Source organism: Pseudorca crassidens, chromosome 14 (genome assembly GCF_039906515.1).
Source record: "Pseudorca crassidens isolate mPseCra1 chromosome 14, mPseCra1.hap1, whole genome shotgun sequence".
In the NCBI taxonomy this organism is placed as follows: domain Eukaryota; kingdom Metazoa; phylum Chordata; class Mammalia; order Artiodactyla; family Delphinidae; genus Pseudorca; species Pseudorca crassidens.
The window spans coordinates 31936529-31959360 of NC_090309.1; the positions used below are offsets into that span (position 1 = coordinate 31936529).

At 39.8% G+C, this 22832-nt stretch overlaps 1 protein-coding gene across 6 annotated transcripts in view; it reads left to right on the top strand.

Moving 5' to 3' along the window:
* The window catches only part of C14H2orf42 (chromosome 14 C2orf42 homolog), a 42485-nt gene extending 19978 nt beyond the window's left edge, over positions 1–22507 (top strand). For 5 of the 6 annotated variants that reach the window (XM_067704797.1, XM_067704798.1, XM_067704799.1 and 2 more), the window contains 7 exons: positions 372–482; positions 2443–2547; positions 5168–5272; positions 8216–8323; positions 11904–12004; positions 13338–13500; positions 21361–22507. In XM_067704797.1, the coding sequence (XP_067560898.1) occupies positions 372–482; positions 2443–2547; positions 5168–5272; positions 8216–8323; positions 11904–12004; positions 13338–13500; positions 21361–21569 (902 nt within the window). In that variant the 3' untranslated portion in view covers positions 21570–22507. The remainder of the gene's footprint in view (positions 1–371; positions 483–2442; positions 2548–5167; positions 5273–8215; positions 8324–11903; positions 12005–13337; positions 13501–21360) is intronic. The other variant, XM_067704802.1, reaches the window with a different exon arrangement.
* Positions 22508–22832: the final 325 nt, after the last annotated feature.

Here is a 22832-nt window from a genome sequence, read left to right on the forward strand (position 1 = left end):
GTTTCTTATCTTTGAAGATGGGGAAAACTAGTACCTTGCTCAAAAGATCTTTAAATGTTTCTACATCATCTTATGTTTTTAACATTTTTATCTTGTAGATGCTTTTCGTTTTCATTTCTGAACGATCTTTAGTTGGCAGCAGCTCCCAACTTTTTAGTTTTACATTTCTCTGTAGAGCCTTTTATCGTATTAATGGTCTATGAACAAAAACATATGTTTGGGAGAGTTCTTTAAAGGAACTGATTTTAAAGCAGACAGTCACTCTAATTTGTTTTGGGGATTTGGATTTTTAGAAATTAATTTTCTCTAGATAGGGACCCATACTTACTCTTGGGTAGTATTAATAATTCAGATATTTTCTTATATTTTAGGTCTAAAGGAGGTTATTGTGCCCCAGCTAGGTTGCCACTCAGAACCAACAGTATCAGCTTGTGAGTCTTCTGCCTCTAAGCCAAAGAAGAGGAAGAAGGAGGAAGTATCTGGTGAGAAGCTGTTTGGTTTGTTTGTTTGGTGGTGTTACCTTTAGAGGTGGTTTTGCTGTGTTTTATGTGTTTCACTGAATCTCAGCAAGTATAAGAAATAATGTTGTTGTTTCCTGAAAAAAGTTTTACTCTCCCTTGATGATTCTTTCTCAAGTGAAGCTAAGAGTCGGTTCTACTGGCCAAGTATAAGATCTGACCAAACTCCACTTTTAGTTTGCTCATCCCTTAATCAATCAGACTAGTCTTACACCTTACTCTGCCTTAGGACAGTGTTATGAAATTTTCATCAATAGATATATTTTTTTAAATTTGTGACAATGGTTAATTATATTTTCCACGATAGTTTAGCAATATAGTTTGTTATCTGCATCTTCAGCAGGTCGCTCCATATATGTATCTTTTTTCTTTTTAAATTCAAATATATCAGTGTCAGTTAAAGACTCATATAAATCAGTATGAAAATGCTGACGTGTCCTAGTCGGTAAGTGTTAAAAGACCTAGGCTCTAGGGACTTCTCTGGTGGTCCAGTGGCTAAGCCTCCACGCTCTCAATGCAGGGGCCCTGAGTTCGATCCCTGGTCAGGGAACTAGATCCCACATGCCTCAACTAAGAATTAGCATGCCACAGCTAAAGATCCCACACGTGGCAACGAAGATCCCACATGCCACAACTAAGACCCAGCGCAACCAAATAAATAAATCTTTTAAAAAATAATTTTAAAAAACGACCTAGGCTGTAAACAAAAGGAAAACATTACCAGTCCGCACCTGAGGACCAAACTCCAAATATACTAGTGAAGAGAGAAATGCAAGCATTTTATAAATGCAGAGTTAAAACAAGATACTTTGGGATACCAAATCAGCAAAGATATTTAAGCGATGAGACCACAGGCAAAGGTAAAATCGGTGTTCTTCAGCATGGCTAGTGTAGTGTAAGTTGCTTTAATCATTTGTAGTATCTGTTAAGAACCTTACAAAATGTTCCTACCCATAGAGGGAGTATTGCTGCAGGTGGGTCAGATGGTCAGGCACAGGCGTTCAGGTGCTGGGAAGCTGGAGAAAGATGGAGAAACGAAGCGACGTGGTTATTTCTGTGTTTTTGAGGGGTAATTCTGGCAGCAATAAAGAGCAGAGATCATGGTTAAATGTTTGATTATGGGTCTTTCCCAGGAAAATTTGAAATTAAAAAAAAATTTTTTTTACCCTCTAACTCAGTAATCCCACTTCTAAATAATCTTTTTTTAAGGAAATAATCCTTTGTACAGGAAAAGCATTTTGTCCAGAGGTGCCTATTGTGTAGTTATTTATAATATTGAAAAATTAGAAACAACTAAGGGCCAGCCACTGGGGATAGTTAAATGACCCGTGATAAACCACTTGATAGAATACCAGGCAGCCATGAAAAAGGACTCTGAAGAGTTTGGAGAAATGTTAGCTCACTCGGGTAGCCAGATAGAGTACATAATGCCCAGTTCAATTTGAATTTCAGATAAACAGTGAATAATTTTTTGGTATCAGTACTTCCCATGCAATCTTTGCAACATATTTATACTAAAAAATTATTTGTTTGTTTCAAGTTCAAAAAAATTTTTTTTTGCTAAATCTGACAATCCCAGTATATTTAGAGCTACTTAAAGCACAAAACCAGCAAAATAAACTATTTACAAACAAGAAAATGGACAGTAGTTCACCAGAAAATTAATAGTGATTGTCTGAAAGGTGGGAACAAAGGGTGAAGTTTTTTCTTCCTTTCACTTCTAGTCCCCCCACCAACTTCCTGTAAAGAGTGTGAGACATTTAAAATGTTATGTATAAAGGCTAATGCTAATTCTTTCTAGAAACTGAAGCTAACTTAGAAATTAGCAAAGACTTTTTATATGTTTTAGACTTCAGAAATTAATATTGAATCGATTTATATTCTGCAGACATTTTATTAAACACTATAATGATTTGTGGTTTAGGTGCACAGACGAACAGTTCACTGCTGCCTCAAGATGCAGTGAGCAGTAATCTAAGGAAAAGTGGCCTGAAAAAGCCTGTGGTTGCTTCTTCATTAAAAAGGCAGGGTAAGTTTCTCTTCCCCAGGATAGGCTAAAGAGTTGGAAAATCATCCTGAAGAAGCCCAAAGAGGGGACTTCCCTGGTGGTCCAGTGGTTAAGACTCTGCGCTACCAATGCAAGGGACATGGGTTGGATCCCTGGTCAGATCCCACAGGCTGAGCAGAGTGGCAAAAAAAAAAAAAAAAAAATGATGCCCAAAGCAATATAATCAAAAGAAATGCTGCATATTGTCCCCCTAGATAAATACTAGCAGGCACTGAGGCCAAGATCTGTGCTGTCAGTCCCACTGGTCTCAAATCAGTCTCAAAACCAAATTGTCTTTTTTTTTTAAAGATTTACTTATTTTATTTATTTTTGGCTGCATCGGGCCTTAGCTGCGGCACCTGGGATCTTCGTTGAGGTGTGCGGATCTTTCGTGGCAGCGCGCGGGCTCTTCGTTGTGGTGTGCAGGCTTCTCTCTATCTGTGGCGCACAGGCTCCAGGGCGCGTGGGCTCTGTAGTTGTGGCATGTAGGTTCCAGAATGCATGGGCTCTGTAGTTTGCGGCGCACGGGCTCCCTAGTTGACGCTCGCGAAGTCAGTAGTTGTGGCACCTGGTCTTAGTTGCCCCGTGGCATGGGGTATCTTAGTTCCCCAACCAGGGACCAAACCTGCGTCTGCTCCATTGTAAGGTGATTTCTTTACCACTGGACCACCAGGGAAGTCCCCCAATTTTTTAATTTTTTAAAAAAATTTTTTTGGCTGTATTAGGTCTTCGTTGCTGCACACAGGCTTTCCCTAGTTGCGGCGAGCGGGGCTACTCTTCATTTTGGTGCGTGAGCTTCTCATTGCGGTGGCTTCTCTTGTTGCAGAGCACAGGCTCTAGGCGCACGGGCTTCAGGAGTTGTGGTGCACGGGCTTAGCTGCTCCGCGGCATGTGGGATCTTCCCGGACCCGGGCTGGAACCTGTGTCCCCTGCATTGGCAGGCGGGTTCTTAACCACTGCGCCACAAGGGAAGCCCCCCCCGCCCCAAATTGTCTTTAAATAACAAATGCAACAAAAATTACTGACATATTTTGGCAGCACGTATTTTGTAAAATATTTTCCTTTTGTTGCTGATTACGCATATGCAATTTGGTATAGGGGTTCCAAATTGAAGAAGAAACATATCTTACAATTATACTGATAAATATTTGTTGAGAAAGACAAATATAGTCTGTTCTCCAAAGTTAGTGAACTTTGAAAACACCTAAAAGCAGTAACATTTAAGAGACAGAATGACTTAATTTGAATATAACTTATAAATTTATATATGTCAATTTTCTACTCAGAATAGTTAAGCTTGTATGTTTGGGGGTCGACATTTTCTTAACTTTCATATAATATGGCTGGGTGATTAAAAATTAGACATTATCCCTGCCCTCATACTCTGGTTTTGAAGACAAGACCGATACATAAATAGCAAACAATACAAGACCAAATCTTAATTAATTAATTAAGAACTTACACAGTTCAAGAATAAATGTTTTTGGAAGGTCAGGAAGTAAACAAATCAAAAGTATCTGGTAGGGCTTCCGTGGTGGCGCAGTGGTTGAGAGTCTGCCTGCCGATGCAGAGGACGCGGGTTCGTGCCCCGGTTCGGGAGGATCCCACATGCCGCAGAGCAGCTGGGCCCGTGAGCCATGGCCGCTGAGCCCGTGCGTCCGGAGCCTGTGCTCCGCAGCGGGAGAGGCCACAACAGTGAGAGGCCCGCATACCGCAAAAAAAAAAAAAATATCTGGTAGAAGATTTTAAACAAATTTTTATCACTTTGGTGCAAAGAAAAAAGAAAATAGCTTTTAATCCAAATTAGCACTATATGCATTTATTTACAGACAGTTAGAATTGTAACTTAAATGAATAGTAGTTTTGGCATAATTAGCTCTTCGTAAAAAGGGATAGGGCTTCCCTGGTGGCACAGTAGTTAAGAATCCACCTGCCAATGCAGGGGACACGGGTTTGAGCCCTGGTCTGGGAAGATCCCACATGCCGCGGAGCAACTAAGCTTATATGCCACAACTACTGAGGCTGCGCTCTAGAGCCTGCGAGCCACAACTACTAAAGCCTGTGCGCCTAGCGCCTGTGCTCCGCAACAAGAGAGGCCCCTGCAATGAGAAGCCCACACACCACAACAAAGACCCAACGCAGCCAAAAATAAAATAAATAAATTTATTTTTAAAAAAATAATAATAAAAGCGGATATATACTTCAGTCATATGAAAACATTTCAGGAGAAGAAATAGAATAGAATGGTAGGTCATTGGGTATATAGACATATTCATCAGGAATAGGGCCAATTAATGGCTCTAAAACAGCCATTATACAAGGCCATTCTTCAATTTGCAGTTTGATGTGAAAGGCTGCAAATTTTTTGTGGTTAATAATCTTAAACCCATTAGTCTCTCAGAGCTTTCTATTCCTTTTTTTTTCTAGTTGGATTCTTTAAAAGAATCCTGCGATATTCCATTTCACTTATTGTATCTACTTTCTTTGAATTTCAGCTTGTTCCTCTTTTATGTATAAACTCCTTAGCTTTTTCAAACTTCAATTAACTGTTAAGTTCTGTAAGAAAAACGTTAATGAAGAGTTTTGTTTTGTTTTTCCCTAGGCTGTAGTCAGCTGTTAGATGAGGCACAAGTGACCTTATCCTTCCAAGACTGGCTGGCCAGTGTCACAGAACGCATCCATCAAACCATGCACTATCAGTTTGATGGTAAGTATTGGTCATCCAACTGGGCTATTGCTGAAAGTCGGAGAAATTAAAGTAATTGCGTTATAGTTCTACTCTGTTTTGATAGAAAAAGTAATTGGGCTTTAGTCTAGAGTGCACTGGGCCGCAAGAGAGTAGAAATCGAAATGAAATAAAGGAATAATCACATAATCAAAATGCAGGAACAGCAAAATGAATTTAGAGATGGAAGAGAAAAACCACAGCAAATAATAAGTAAAGGTAGAGAGCCTTGGTCTTGGGGTATGCATGGGTGTGTATTTGGTAAGGGAGATACCAAAGCCTTAGAAGATCATTCTAATCCTCAAACTTAAAGCAAGGGAGGAAATAGTTTAGAAAAAATCTAAGCCTGTGAGACTAAGACAGTCATATAAAATTACACAGACATGCTACGGAAGATTGGAGAACACAAGCTGGATTTGGGTTGATCGTGATAGCCTCATAGAACCTCAGCAGTTTCAGAGGTGGACCATCCACCCAAGCCTTGCCCATTGCCTTAAAAGCATCCCTGATGGGTGGTTTTCCAGGCTTTGTGCAGTGATGAGCAGCTCACTGCTTTTGGAGGCAGCTCATGACATTGTTAGACAGTGAGAACTGTGAGGAAGGTCTTCCTCATACTAAGTGGAAATGTTTGCTGATAATACTTCCTGTTGGTTCTAGTTCTGTGCTCCAGTCACACGGAATAAGTCTGTTCCTGTTTTCAAATAACAGTCCCTGCCCCTGCACACACCCTTTGCTCTGCCTGACAGGCCTTCTGTTTTCCAAGTGATACATCTCAGGTCTTCAAACACTCCTCGTGGCATATTTACTAACCTCACATCATTTTGATGTTCTTTGCTGAATATGTTGAAGTTTATGAATATCATTTTAAAAATAAAGCACCCCAAACTGAATAGTAGCCCAACAGCAGACACTCAGTAGGAGGACATGAGTTTTGAAGGATTAGATCAGTTGTGGCTTCATGGTGAAGAAAGGGACAAGCATGGAGGTGTTGAAATACATGCTTAGTTTTATTTATATTAATTCAGAATAAATAAAACTTCAGAAGTTACTTTTTAGAAAAACAAAATAAGCTAGGGAAGGTTAAAGAGAAAGTCTATGTTTTTCTTTTCTTTTCAAAATTTATTTATATATTGTTTTAAATAATATAATAAATACCTACTAACCCACCTCCCAGAACTTAAAATAGAACATTGACAATAATGTAAGCTATAAACTGTGGTCCTTTTTCATCCCATTCCTTGTAACACCCCCTCTCACCATCTCCATTACCACCACCTTTGTCAAAGTCACCATCAGCTCTCTCCTGGATTGTGATCCTGTGTCTTTTACAAGGGCTTTTCAAGATTAATTTACCTAAACCCTAGCATCCCATCAGCTGAGTTGTGGTAAGTTAGCAGTTTTAGAGTTGTAATGATCTCTGTAGATAGCCCATAATATAATTTCAAGATGAAAGATTTTAAAAACCTTTCTGTAGTGACTTCTCTAAACTGCCCCGATATTAATATTTTAGTGGCTTGGGACTTCCCTGGTAGTCCAGTGGTAAAGAATCTGCCTTCCAATGCAGGGGATGCTGGTTCGATCCCTGGTCGGGGAACTAAGAACCCACATGCCGTGAGGCAACTAAGGCCCGAGCCCCTCAACTAGAGAGCCCACACGCTCTGGATCCCAGGCGCCACAACTACAGATCCCACGCTCTCTGGAACCCATGAGCCACAACTAGAGAGAGAAAACCCACACGTCACCACTAGAGAGAAGCCTGCACACCACAATGAAGAGCCCGCGCGCCGCAACTAAGACCCGATGCAGTCAAAATTAAATAAATAAAAATTAAAAAAAAAAAATTTAGTGGCTCAAAAGCAGTGACAGTTTTGTCATTGGCATTCTGCATTCAATTAAGTAGGTAAAATCAATTGATAGAATGTAAAACCTTAATATGGAATTCTAGAAAGCCTTTCATTTTCATTTTTCTTGGCTTGATCTTTATTTCAGAAAGGCAGGTGAACTGTCTTTAAGAACTACACCTTCTACACGCACGTGGAAGTTACATGTTAAGCCATGTGGTTCTGGATGTTTTCCCTCTGTTGGAGCTTGCTTCTTGGGCAGAGTTTTTAAGGAAAACTGAACTCTTTCACCCTCTCCCCTGAACACTCTTTCTGTTGACCTAGTGTCTTGCAACTTTTTAAAAGAGATTTGTTACGTATTTTCAAACAGTTTGCCTGTCTTCACATCAGAGAGGAGACTGATGCTTATTGGATAAAGTGTCCTAACTTTGCAGTCTCTGGCATTGGCAGTCCTGACCATCTGAGAAAATGAATGCAAACAGCAGGTGCCTGGGATAGTGAGCAGCAGTGAATCAAGTTTACCTTCTCATCTCAGCCTCAATGTTCTCATCTCATTTCATGTCCTCTTTAAAGGGAGAAGTCTGTGCTGTGGCAGTGTTTACAAAATTAGGGATTTGAAAAGTTATCTTTGGTAGATGACAAGAGTGTGCTGTATTTGTTATAATTGCAAGGGATCAAGAGTAGGGCAGGCGACAGTGCTTGACTCATAAAGGTCAATCAAAGCCTTCTTTTTGCCTCTGTATAAAGAAATCTCAGGGCTTCCCTGGTGGCGCAGTGGTTGAGAGTCCGCCTGCCGATGCAGGGGATGCGGGTTCGTGCCCTGGTCCGGGAGGATCCCACATGCCGCAGAGCGGCTGGGCCCGTGAGCCATGGCCGCTGAGCCTGCGCGTCTGGAGCCTGTGCTGCGCAACGGGAGAGGCCACAACAGTGAGAGGCCCGCGTACCGCAAAAAAAAAAAAAAAAAAAGAAATCTCAGTGGTATCTTTAGTTATTACTACCCATCAATTCCATTTCTTCCACCTTCCCCTACACACCAGAAAGCCCACTGAGTTTCTTTAAATGAGCTTCTTCTTATTTCCTATAGGCAAACCAGAGCCACTGGTGTTCCACATTCCTCAGTCCTTTTTTGATGCCCTGCAACAGAGAATATCCATAGGAAGTGCAAAAAAACGGCTTCCCAACTCTACCACAGGTATGGGATTTTTCCTCCGGAATAGCAACAGATGTCTTGACCTTAGAGAATAATGTTTGGAAAAATTGTGTGGAATTTTCATGATTAGGACTTCTAGTTACAGGCTCAGAGCATGAAGCCTTAGCCCATCAGCTCTTAGAATAATGATCACACTCTTCAAAGGCCCCATGCTTATGCGAGTAAGAGTTGATGGAAAGATTCCGAAAGCACAATGTTGGTAAAAGAATCACTGATGAAGCACAATGAAGGTGCCCACCAAGAAGTTGGATATTTTCTAGATATGAACCAATTTCAACAAAAGCATTGCAGTCTCCAGTTGTTGTTTGGGCTGGCTTCTTGGAAGCATATTACAGTATGTGTCAAAAACTAAAACTTGTTTTTCATGATTCCCCATTTATGATGAAGGGAGATTTTATTTTTAGAGTGATTCTCAGGCTTGGAACATTTTATAATTACAGTATTCTGATACTTATTTCTTGGTTTTATATAATATCTTTCTACTAGAGATCTCAAGATACTTATTTGGTAGTATAAAGAAATAAGGGAGAGAAAAGGAGAAGGAAAAGATTGCTCAGGGACAAATAGCCCAAGAGTAACTACAGCTAGAAATCAGAGCTATTTCTTCAGTAAATTGTTATTTGATGATGTAATAGGGACTGAAGTGTTTCTGTTTGTTTGTTTTTTGGCTGAGCCATTCAGCATGCGGGATCTTAGTGTTTGACCAGGGATCGAAGCTGTGCCCCTGCAGTGGAAGCTCAGAGACCTAACCATGGAACCTCCAGGGAATTCCCAGGACTGATGTTTAATTGTGTCTTTTAATAGTATAAGCTGTGACTCTCTCTGTTTAGGGCCATAAAAATCTCTGTCTTTACACCTTATCTTATCTATCTGACTTTTGAGACAGAATTTTTTTTTAAATAAATTTATTTATTTATTTATTTTTTTTTTGGACTATGTTGGGTCTTCGTTGCTGCACACGGGCTTTCTCTAGTTGTGGCGAGCAGGGCCTGGTGGCTTCTCTTGTTGCCGAGCATGGGCCCTAGGCGCGTGGGCTTCATTAGTTGTGACACGTGGGCTCAATAGTTGTGGCTCACAGGGTCTAGAGCACAGGTTCAGTAGTTGTGGTGCACGGGCTTGGTTGCTCCGCAGCATGTGAGATCTTCCCGGACTAGGGTTCGAACCTGTATCCCCTGCGTTGGCAGGTGGATTCTTAACCACTGTGCCACCAGGGAAGTCCCTTGAGACAGTGTTGATGCTTCCAGGTTAAACTTTAGGCCTGGAGTTTCCTAGCAGTCCAGTGGTTAGGACTCCACACTTCCACTGAAGGGGCATGGGTTCGATCCCTGGTCGGGGAACTAAGATCCTGCATGCTGAGTAGTGCAGCCAAAACAAAAACAAAAACAAACCATTTTAGGCCTAATACATTAATTTTAACCTATCGCTTAGATCTTTTTGGGTCCTTCAGTGGAACCCCTTTATAATCTGGGAGGCAGGGCAATAGATTGGCAACCATGTGAGCAGGCTTAAACTCTATGTAGTTATTTTAAGGACTATGATTTGACCTCTGACTTATCTAAAGTTGGAAGAGGCTGTTTTATAATAGAGTCCTCTGTGTGTAGACTTACCAAACAAACAAGTTGCCAAGATGTCAAAAATCAGTAGTATCTCAAAAGAAGCATCAGAGACTTTTTATAGCAGAAATCCTTATCATTTGATTCATCACATTTCTGCCAAAACTCTATCATAGATTTGCTTTTAGAATTCCTTTTTTAGGGAATTCCCTGGCGGTCCATTGGTTAGGACTCAGCACTTTCACTGCCGGGGCTAGGTTCGATCCCTGGTGGGGTAACTAAGATCCCTCAGGCTGCGCGGCACGGCCAAAAAATATATATATTGGGTTGGCCAAAAAGTTCCTTCGTTTTTAAAATAAAAATAAAAGACACATTTTTCATTTTCACCAAGAACTTTATTGAACAACATATTCACCCTTTTGTTCCACTACCTTCTGCCATTTTTCAGGCAACGTCATAATCCCACATCTTCCCAAAACTTTTTATCTTTTTGAGCAAAGAACTGTTCTAGGTGTCTTTTACAGTCTTCCAGGGAATTGAAATTTTTTCCATTAAGAGAATTCTGTAAAGACCGAAATAAATGGAAATCCGAAGGTGCAATGTCTGGTGAATACGGCAGATGAGTCAGAACTTCCCAGCCAAGCTCTAACAGTTTTTGCCTGGTCATCAAAGAAACATGCGGTCTTGCGTTATCCTGATGGAAGATGAAGCGTTTTCTGTTGACTAATTCCAGACACTTTTCACTGAGTGCTGCTTTCAGTTGGTCTAATTGGGAGCAGTACTTGTTGGAATTAATTGTCTGGTTTTCCAGAAGGAGTTCATAATAGAGGACTCCCTTCCAATTCCATCACATACACAACGTCACCTTCTTTGGATGAAGACCGGCCTTTGGTGTCGTTGGTGGTGGTTCATTTCACTTGCCCCATGATCTCTTCCATTCCACATTATTGTACACTACCCACTTCTCATCACCCATCACAATTTGTTTTAAAAACAGAACATTTTCATTACGTTTCAGTAGAGAATTGCATGAGGAAATACAGTCAAGAAGGTTGTTTTCACTTAACTTATGTGGAACCCAAACATCAAAGCAATTAACATAACCAAGCTGCTGCAAATGATTTTCAACGCTTCATTTAGATATTTTGAGTATGTCGACTATCTCCCGCGTGGTATAATGTTGATTGTTCTCAATTAATGTCTCGATTTGATCGCTATCAACTTCAACTGGTCTACCCAACTGTGGAGCATCGTCCAGCAAGAGATCTCCAGCACAGAACTCCACAAATCACTCCTGACACATTCAATCAGTCACAGCACCTTCTCCATACACTGCACAAATCTTTTTTTGTGTTTCAGTTGCATGTTTACCTTTCTTGAAATAATAAAGCATAATATAAGGAAAATGTTGCTTTTTTTCTTCCATCTTCAATATTAAAATGGATACACAGAAATTCACCAATTTTGATAAGTTTTTTTTAAATGCAACTGATAGGACAGTTGTCACAATACAATCTAACAAGATTGTTTCAAATGAAGTTAAAGACCACTAAGCAGGGCTTCCCTGGTGGCGCAGTGGTTGAGAGTCCGCCTGCTAATGCAGGGGACGCGGGTTCATGCCCCAGTCCGGGAGGATCCCACGTGCCGCAAAGCGGCTGGGCCCGTGGGCCAGGGCTGCTGAGCCTGCGCGTCCGGAGCCTGTGCTCCGCAAAGGGAGAGGCTGCAGCAGTGAGAGGCCCGTGTACCGCAAAAAAAAGACCACTAAGCAATACTAGAGCCATCTTATGGAAAAAAACGAACAAACCTTTTGGCCAACCCAAAACCTGTGTGTGTGTGTGTGTGTGTGTGTGTGTGTGTGTGTGTGTGTATAAAATACCTTTTTTAGAGGACTGAGATTCTATAAGGCAGGAATATCACTTCACTGAACTCTCCAGAAACTGGATAACAAATTCAGTGAAAGAGCATGTTATTTTTCGATAGTCTAATTTTACCCCCTTTTTACCTTGAAGCTTTTGTTCGCAAAGATGCTTTGCCACTGGGAACCTTTTCCAAGTATACCTGGCATATCACGAATATCCTGCAAGTTAAACAAATCTTAGATACCCCAGAGGTAAGAGTTTATTTCTACAGTAGTGGGAGGGCAGAGAGGGGAAGAGAGGGAAGCAAGTGCAGGAAGTATGTTTGCACCATCTCCTTGAGTCATGGACACCAAAGAGAATTCCTTTTTTTCATACTAAGAGATTATTCAGAAATATTCATGGCTTTATTGTTCCAACTCTGATTTTAATAGGTATTCCCTGTAGCTTGAGGATGTATCTTAAATTGGAGTATCCTTTTTTCTTTGCCTTTGGGATCAGAAAACAGGGATGCTCTTTCTTGTAAATTAAATAATGATGCCCTACTAGCCATGGTGAGCCCTAGGTTAACTGGCAAGCAGCTAGAAAGTATATATATAATTTGAGATGATATACTGTTTGTGAAGTCCATGGGTCCAGCACAATTCAGTGTTCCTCTCCAAACTGCAATTTAGCTCTCACTAGAGAAATGATTCTTAAGTAGTTTGTGTCCTTTCTCACAGGGGCAATATTAGACATTTTTTTCAAGCAGATCCTAAAAATGTGAGGATTTTCCCTTCCTATGATAATGGAATAGTGTGGAAAACTCAGCATCATGTGATTTAATACATTAAGATTAGCTGAATTGCAAGGCACTGTTATGTTCAGAAAAATAAATTGTTTGGTAACTATAGAACTTACATGGGAACTTTAGGAAAGGCCTATGTTCGCACTAAAGACACCTGAGGAACTTCTTTAAATGGAGGATGTCGCAGAAACAGCTTCTAGCCTGAAAACGGCGGGGTTCAGGGAGGCACTGCAGCAGCCCCAGAGCAAAGTCAAGTCGTGGAGCTTCTGTGTTGCACGTTACTTACCTGTATCACCCCATTCAATCTCACAACCATGCACTGGTATTAACAGTATTTTGCAGACGAGAAACAGGCTATGAGAAGCTCAGCCTGCTGTTTAGTGGCAAAGGCAAAATTCAGTTCAAGCTCTGGCTTAGTCTCAAGGATGGTGGAAGCACACAGGATGTGAGGTCAGCTATAGGTGCTGTTGGTAGGGTTTTTAGGAGAAGATTGCTGCTAGCAGAGCAGTAGGGGAGGGAATAAAACTGATTTTAGAGCAGGTCTGTGCCAGTAGCAGTCAGGTAGCCATGAAGGTATTAGGCATTCAGTTCAGTATGGTTTGGTAAGGGTTCAAATGAAAGTTACAGAGAGAAAAGGAAAGGCAGAACTGTTGAAAAAATTTACTTGAAAATACAAGGGGAAATTTTAGTTAATTTGAGTGTACTTAGAAAAGAATGAATAAAATCTGTTGTCATCCAATGTTCGTCTACTTTGAAAGTTTTTCCTTTCTCACCTTTCTTGGTATTGTCTCCACATGCAGATGCCTTTGGAAATCACCCGGAGTTTTATCCAGAACCGGGATGGGACTTATGAGCTGTTTAAATGCCCTAAAGTAGAAGTAGAGAGCATAGCAGAAACCTATGGCCGTATAGAAAAGCAGCCAGTGCTGCGACCCTTGGAACTAAAAACTTTTCTCAAAGTTGGTAAGTAAATTGGTGGTTTCAACAGCACACCTTCCTTTGAGGGTCACCTGTGTGTATTACGCTGTCCTCAACTTTGGGGCTTGACCTTGAACAAAGAAGACACATTCACACATTTTGTAAAGGCAGTCATGGGATAAGTTGTTTTGTTTCATCTGAGCCAGTACTTTAAAAATAAAATTAGAGGGCTTCCCTGGTGGCACAGTGGTTAAGAATCTGCCTGCCAATGCAAGGGACATGGGTTCAAGCCCTGGCCTGGAAGATGCCACATGCCACAGAGCAGCTAAGCCCATGCGCCACAACTACTGAGCCTGAGCTCTAGAACCCGCAAACCACAACTATTGAGGCCATGTGCCACAACTACTGAAGCCTGCACACCTAGAGCCCGTGCTCCGCAACAAGAGAAGCCACCGCTATGAGAAGCCCATGCACCGCAACGAAGAGTAGCCCCAGCTCGCCGCAACTAGAGGAAGCCCACGCGCAGCAATGAAGAGTAGCCCCCACTCGCCACAACTAGAGGAAGCCCGTGCACAGCAACGAAGACCCAACACAGCCAAAAATAAATAAATTTATTTTTAAAAAAATAAAATTAGAGAAGTAATACCTGTTCATTATACAGAAATCATAGATTTCATTATAGAGCATAAAGGAGGAGAAAAATAAAAACCACCTGTAATCCCACCCACTATAGATGACATCATCATTAAGATTTTGGTGTATACCCTTTCAGACTTTTTTTTCTGTGCATGAAAAGGGTTTCTAGGGGCTTTCCTGGTGGCGCAGTGGTTAAGAATCTGCCTGCCAATGCAAGGGACACGGGATTGAGCCCTGGCCCGGGAAGATCCCACATGCCGCAGAGCAACTGAGCCCGTGCACCACAACTACTGAGCCTGCACTCTAGAGCCCGCAAGCCACAACTGCTGAGCCCACGTGCCACAACTGCTGAAGCCTGCGTGCCTAGAGCCCATGCTCTGCAACAAGAGAAGCTACTGCAATGAGAAGCCTGCGCACCGCAGCGAAGAGTAGCCCCCACTCACCGCAACTAGAGAAAGCCTATGCACAGCAACAAAGACCCAACACAGCCAAAACTGAAAACAAACAAATAAATAAATTTAAAAAAGAAAAGAAAAGAAAAAGAGTTTCTAAAACATGGGATCATATCTTAGCAGCTTTTTTCACTTAAAAATATATCATGAACAGCTTTCCATGTCTGTCTTCAACATTATTTTTTAAACTTTTTTTATTATTATAAAACATGTAGTATAAAACTTAACATTTTAACCATTTTTAAGCATAAGGTTTTCTGGCATTAAGTACTTTTGCATTGTTGTGCAACCATCACCACCATCCATCTCCAGAACGTTTTCATCTTTCTCAACTGAAACTACCCATCAAATACTAGCTCTGCATTCCTGCCTCCCCCCAGACCTTGGTGCCATTCTACTTTCTGTCTGTATGAATTTGACGACTCAAATTAGAATCATACAATCTTTGTCCTTTTGTGACTGGCTTATTTCACTTAGCATAATCTCTTCAAGGTTCATCCACGTTGTAGCATGTGACAAATTTTCTTTCCTTTCTAAGGCTGAACAATATTTCATTATATGTATCTACTACATTTTGTGTATCCATTCATCTGTTTGGATACTTGGATTGCTTCAACCTTTTGGCTATTGTGAATACAACATTTTTAAACAGCTTCATAAAATTCATTCATTAAGTTATCTCACTCTAGTCAATCCTGAATTTAAGTTGTTTCAAACTTTTTGCTATTATGAACAATGCTTCCTTTTATAATTAACTTCCTTTTAGACAAACCTTTTATAGGCTTAATTATTTCCTAATTTATTTAGGATATTCTTTCGGGTAAATTCTTAAAAGTTAAACTGGAGGGTCAAAGATTATGTACATTTTTAGGACTTTTGATTGTTTTTGTCACACTGCCCTCCAGAAAGATTGTATATTTCTGCAGTTTACTCCTGCTAGCCATGCATGAAAGAGTTTCTCTTTTTTATTTTTTACTTTTGTCTGTGTTGGGTCTTCATTGCTGCCCATGTGCTTTCTCTAGTTGTGGCAAGCAGGGGGCTATTCTTCATTGTAGGGGGCTACCCTTCATTGCGGTGCATGGGCTTATCATTGCGGTGACTTCTCTTGTTGTGGAGCATGGGCTCTAGGTGCGCGGGCTTCAGTAGTTGTGGCATGTGGGCTCAGTAGTTGTGGTGCACGGGCTTAGTTGCTCCGTGGCATGTGGGATCTTCCCGGACCAGGGATCGAACCCATGTCCCTTGCATTGGCAGGCGGATTCTTAACCACTGCATCACCAGGGAAATCCCCAAGAGTTTCTTTTTTTAATCTTTTTTGACTTGATAGCCAAAAAATGTTCTATCATTCTTTTAATTTGCATTACCCTCAAATGTTAATGAGAGTAAATTTTCATATTAGTCATTTGTATTTGATGAATTGCTTTTTCTTTGTCTATTTTTAACTTGGGTATAATAATTTAATAATAATAATGACAACTATAACAAGTAGCACTTAATGAGCACCTACTCTGTGCCAGCTGTTATTTTAAGTTCTTTACCTAGATTAATCCATTTAATGCTCATCAGCCCACTCAGAGGTAGATTCTGTGATCCCCATTTACAGATGAATAAACTGAGGTGAAGATAGGTGCAGTAACCTGTCCAGAGTTACACAGCTAGTAAAGTGGTGGAGCTGGGCCTCAATTCCAGGCAGTTTTGGACTCCAGAGCCTTCACTCCTAGCCATCCAACATTCACCTGTCTTTCCACTGACTAGGCTATAAGCACTGTCAGGGCAGTGAACTGTGTCACCAAGAAATTTAGAATTTATAATTATTTTGTCAAATTCTTGTGAAATATATTTTTGGCTGCTCTTGGGAATAAGGTATTTATCATGTGTTTAACTTGTTACTTGCCAGTGTATGGAAAGCTCTTGATTTTGATATAATTACTATCAAATTGCCCTCCTTAATGAGTTCCTAGTAGCGATGATAGTTGTTTACCTGTTGTTTCTGGGAAATCAATTATATCACTTGAAAAATAATGATAATTTTGTTTCCTATCAAATGTTTATATCTCATTGTTTTTTTCTTGTTAAATTAGCTACAACTTCAAGAGCAACAATGAATAATAGTAAAGCTAGCAGCTGAGATTTTCATTTTACTATAGTAAAACTATCATTTTTACTATAGTAAAAACTCCTCCAGCATAGCATTTTCCAACTCTGTCTTGAAGAAGAGATAGTGATAAGTATGCTGTGAAAAAAGTGTTCCATGATCTGATAAGTTTGAGAAATGCTACATACTGTATTTCTTTGATTCTAAGACCCTTGATTCTAAGACTCCCTGAACCTTGTTCAGTCAATTTTGTAATAACTTTTTTTCTGGGAAAAGAAACTTTGCCACATGAGAACTTCCCTGGTTGTATGATATACTCAGATTGCAGATAATGTTACAACTGGAGTAGGGAGGCAGTAGGGAGAAGTGTCTTAGAATATAATGTATCCCTCTTAGTAACTCATCCTATAAATTTGCATATTAAAAAGATCCTGAAATTAAAATACCGTTGAACTTCATTTAACTTAAGTTTTCCCCGGTTTATTTGACCGGTCAACACTTTTCAGGGGAATACCATTAGCATTTCATAGAATTTTTCTGGGAAAAGCTGCTCTGTGTTTCACTATTAAATAATGAACTATTGGTTATTGATTTCAGATAAAATTTTTTATTATAACAGCATATCATATTCTTGGTTTATTAAGTATTTTTATTAGGAAATAGAATTGATTTTTTTTAATGTAGTTGTTTTTTAAATTATTTTTATTTATTTATGTATTATTTTTTGGCCTCACCACATGGCTTACGGGAGTTCCCCAACCAGAGATCAGACCTGGGCCACAGCAGTGAAAGCACCGAATCCTAACCACTAGACCACCAGGGAACTCCCTAGAATTTAATTTTTTGAAATACCTTTTTTTTTTTTAATTTTTGGCCACACCCCGCAGCACGTGGGAACTTAGTTCCCCGACCAGGGATCAAACCTGTATCCCTGCATTGGAAGGGGGAGTCTTAACCACTGGACCACTGGGGAAGTCCCTTGAAATACCTTTTTACCATCTTTTGAGAAACCTCAAAAGATGAACTGTTTTGACCCAAGTGCAATGAAATTTATTTATTTTATTTAAGTATAATTGATTTACAATGTGAGTTTTATGAATAAATGTCTAATATTGAAGTAATCTTGCCTTTCTGGAATAAATCCTGTGTGGTCTTTTTTATTTTGATATGTATTATGTAGAGTCTATTTGCTAATACTTTATTTAGGATTTTTTATTATTGATTCATAAGTATTAACTGCCTACAGTTTCTTTTTTGGAGGCTATCTTTTTTGGGGTTTTGTAATAGTTATATAGAAAATGATTTTAGAAAGCTTTGGACCAAATTAAATATCTTGGGGGGAAGGGTAAATTGGGATTTGGGGATTGACATATACACACTACTATATATAAAATAGATAACGAATAAGAACCTACTGTATAGCACAGGGAACTCTACTCAATTCTCTGTAATGACCTATATGGGAAAAGAACCTAAAAAAGAGTGGATATGTGTATATGTATAACTGATTCACTTTGCTGTACAGCAGAAACTAACACAACATTGTAAATCAACTATACTCCAATAAAAATTAATTTAAAAAAATAGCTTAGGAAATATCTGTTCCTTGAATGTTTGAAAGAATTTATTCTCTTGGACCTAAACTTTACTTGCAGGCAGTTCTCTAAAAACTTGTTTAATTTCTTCTGATTTATATTTGTACTCACAGTCTCTACCTCTTCTTTAGTCAATTTTAATTGTTTTTTTCCCAAAAAATTCTCCTGTTTTCATCCAAAATTTAAATTGTGTACATTTTTATAATTTTTGGTATAGAGGATAATCACATAACTTTTAAAACCTAGGTCTATAGTTATATACTCCAAGAATTTTTTGTCTTTTTCAAGGAACTGGCTCTTGTATTTATCTGAATGTCTGTTTTGAACTATTTTATGCTTTTGTCTGTAAAAATTTCTCCCAACTCTTTAAAATTTTTTTCTAACACTTTTTTGGAATTTTTAAATTTTTATACCTTTTGAAATTATCAGTTAATTTTTAAAATTCATATTTGATAATAAGAACATTTAAGGTTCTTCTTATTATTAATATCTAAATAGTCTCTAATCGTAGTTTAGTTTCTCTGTGTCCCCAACACTTTGTATTTAAAATTTCCAGTTGGTTGAATTGGTTTGATTTTTATATTCTTAGCTATAAATTTCTACTTTTATTATTTTGAGAAGATGTGCCTTTCAATTTCTATTTATTTTAGGGATTTAAAAATATTTTCTCACTAACCTAATGTATGATATTAATTTGTGCTAGCAAAGATGTTATTATTTATCCAATGTAAAGTCTTATATAGCTTTAAGACTTATACAACTTAGCAGAGTTGTGAGACAGTTTCCTACTACAGTTATGTTTCTCTAAATGTCTTCTGATATTGCAAAAAGACTTTGAGTATTGTAATGCAGTGTTTTTGGTACATCAGAGTTATTGACAGATGTCAATGTAAATATATTGTCTAGTCCATTTGGGCTTCTATAACAGAATACCATAAACTGGGTGGCTTACAAACAACAGAAATTTATTTCTCACAGTTCTGCGGGGTGGGAAATCCAAGATAAAGGCACCAACAGATTCGATGTCTGGTGAGGGCCTGCTTCCCGGCTCAAAGACGGCCATCAGCAGTCTTCACTTTGTGTCCTCACATTACAGAAAGGGCAAGGATGTCTCTGGGGTCTAAAATAAGGGCACTCATCTCATTCATCTGCCCTCATGACCTAATCACCTCTCAAAGCCCCCACCTCCAAGTACTATCACATCAGGGATTAGGTTTTCAATTTATGAATCTTGGGAGGATACAAAATTTGGGAGAAATTTTGGGAGAATGTAGATTCAGTATATAGCAATACTTTATCAATGTAAAAATAACATTTGCCCTAAATTCATCTTTGTTCAATATTACAACAGTGACACCAGCTTTCTTTTGTTTTACATTTTTCTGATGTTTGCCATCCTTTTAACTTTTTTGTGACACTTTGTTCTTATTGACTCTCTTATCAATATTATATTGTTGGTTTTGATTTTTCTCCAATTTCAATAGTTTTTCCCCTTTATTATAATTGATAGAGTTGGTCTTCTGTCTCCTTGTTTTGCTCTTCTGTTTTTTGCTAAATGGACTATGTTTTCTATGCTTAATTGTCTCCATAGTTTTGAAGGTGATACCATATGCTTATTTTTAATTCTGCTAGTATTTTACATTTTTTCAAAAGCATTCTTTAACCTGAGTTTTTCACGTTTAAATCTTTGATCTTCTGGACTTTATCTTGATGTAAGTTATGAGGTAAGATTCTGCCTTTTATTTTCTTCCAGATAATTATGTAGTTGATGCACACCATTTGTTATAAGAAACACTCGTGGGTTTCCCTGGTGGCGCAGTGGTTGAGGGTCCGCCTGCCGATGCAGGGGACGCAGGTTCATGCCCCGGTCCGGGAGGATCCCACATGCCGCGGAGCGGCTGGGCCCGTTGAGCCATGGCTGCTGAGCTTGCGGGTCCGGAGCCTGTGCTCCGCGGCGAGAGAGGCCACGGCAGTGAGAGTCCCGCGTACCGCAAAACAAACAAACAAAAACACTTGTATTTCTTGTACTAATTGAAAATGCCATTTTTACCTTATTTTAAATTCCTGTTCTTTTTGTATCCATTTTGGATCTTTCTGTTTTGTTCTGTTAATCTGTGTAGACATATGCCAGTACCATACTTTTTTTTTTTTTTTTTTAGCGGTACGCGGGCCTCTCACTGTTGTGGCCTCTCCCGCTGCGGAGCACAGGCTCCGGACGCGCAGACTCAGCGGCCATGGCTCACGGGCCTAGCCGCTCCGCAGCATGTGGGATCTTCCCGGATCGGGGCACGAACCCGCATCCCCTGCATCGGCAGGCGGACTCTCAACCACTGCGCCACCAGGGAAGCCCCACACTCTTTTGTTACTATGGATTTGTAATATGTTTTAGAACCATGTAGATTTTAAGTCTGTTTCTTTCTAGTTTCCTTGAAACCTTGACCTTTTCTTGATAGTCTCCCTTTTTAACCTCATCCAGCTGTCTTTTCCTCTTAGTCTGGCTGGGCTCTCCTTGTGATTCTTTTGGCCCTATTTTCATAAAAGCTGGGTCTTATTTTATTTGAGGATGCCAGACAGTTCCCTGAAACTTTGTTTTGGATAGGTACAGCAGTGGTCACTTTTCCCTTCCCTTGATTCTTCTTGTTGGCCTCCCGCGCCTTTTTTTTCCTCATATAGTTTTTTTTTTTAACTTCTTTTTCATTTCCTTTTAAAATTTGTGAACAGGGCAAGATCTGTCCAGACTCAATTTTTTAAAAATTTTATTTATTTATTTTTGGCTGCATTGGGTCTTTGTTGCTACGCGCGGGCTTTCTGTAGTTGTGGCGAGCGGGGGCTACTCTTCATTGCAGTGCGCGGGCTTCTCGTTGTGGTAGCTTCTCTTGTGGCGGAACACGGGCTCTAGGCACACGGGCTTCAGTATTTGTGGCACGAGGGCTTAAGTAGTTGTGGCACACGGGCTTAGTTGCTCCACGGCATGTGGGACCTTCCCGGACCAGGGCTCGAACCCATGTCCCCTGCATTGGCAGGCAGATTCTTAACCATTGTGCCACCAGGGAAGTCCTGTCCAGACTCAAATTTATTTTGGAATTGTACTAATCAGTCTTTTTTCTTTTCTTTTCTTTTTTTTCTTCAGGCAACACTTCCCCAGATCAAAAGGAGCCAACACCTTTCATCATTGAGTGGATTCCAGATATTCTTCCCCAATCCAAGATTGGCGAGCTGCGGATCAAGTTTGAGTATGGTCACCACCGCAATGGGCATGTGGCGGAGTACCAAGAACAGCGGCCCCCCCTGGACCAGCCCTTGGAACTGGCCCCTCTGACCACCATCACTTTCCCTTGAGGCAAAACAAAAGAGTCTTTCGCTGCTAAATTTGCACATCCCCACCCTTTGACAACTTTAAATACTAGTTAGGCACTTAGATGGCTCTGTTCCTTAGTGAACTACTCTTAGCTAAGATACGGTTTCTCAACACATTCAAGTGGATTCTGTTGAAGAAAAACTCTTCTTGTACATATAGCCCTTTTGGTGCTGCTGTGTATAGTCTTCATTATAAATTGGGTGGTATTCCTGGCTAGTTTTTGAAGGAACAAAAAGAAAACCAGCCCACATACCTTCTCGAAGGACTCACCTTTAGAGTTTGTTTCAACCTTTTCCTAATTCTCTAAGAAGTTAGCAGCACTTGCCTTAACACCAACAGTGTTGGAAAGTTAATAGTACCCTGGTTAGGGCAGAATGTTGATGATCATCCTGGCAGAATTCCAGTCATGCCCTTTTATTCTCTTCTCAAAGCACAGTGTCACTAGTTTTTCCAAATTATATCTCATGTTGGCCTAATTATAAAATTATAAACCTTTTGGGAGATTCAGGTGATAGTAAAACAGGAAAAAGAGATCCAGGTGTCAAGGCAGTATTTGACATTTCAAACTAATGCTTGTAATTGCTTGCTTTCTTGATATTTCTTTCCTTCTTTACTCTCCAAAAAGTTTAACAGGTGGTAAAATTCAATTCCTATTTTTTTAATTCATTGATCACAGAATGGAGATACACTGAAAGACACAGAATGAAAGCCTAACTTTAAGGAGAAAAGAAGGGAATGAACATTTCCTGTTTGCCTACTACATCCCAGGCATTTTCATTTAGATTCTCATTTGATCATTTTTCTCATTTAGTCCTCATCATTCTTTGAGTTTAGCCATCACCCCTTCTTTTATGAATTTAAACAGTCTCTTTGAGATTAAGTATCTTGCTGGAAACAGCATTAAAAATGTTTCATTTTATTCCAAAGTGCATGTTCTTTCCACTGTGTCATGTTGCCTTATAATATAAATTCCTTATAATTCACTGTCCTTGGGAAGACAAGAAAAGTCCTTAGGTAGGCTTTTTGTTTGCACATAACAAAAACCCAACTCTAACCAGCTCAGGCAAAATGCGAACGAATGACTGGTTCATGGACATTAAAATAGGGCTGGACAACCATCCTGGGGTGGAGCTGGGGTGTGGCTAGGCCTCAGAACCCCTGCAGCCAGGGTCTATCTGACCCATCTCCACCTCTCCTGAGGCTTCACTCTCAGCACAGAGCATCTCCTTCTGGTAGGAATTCTG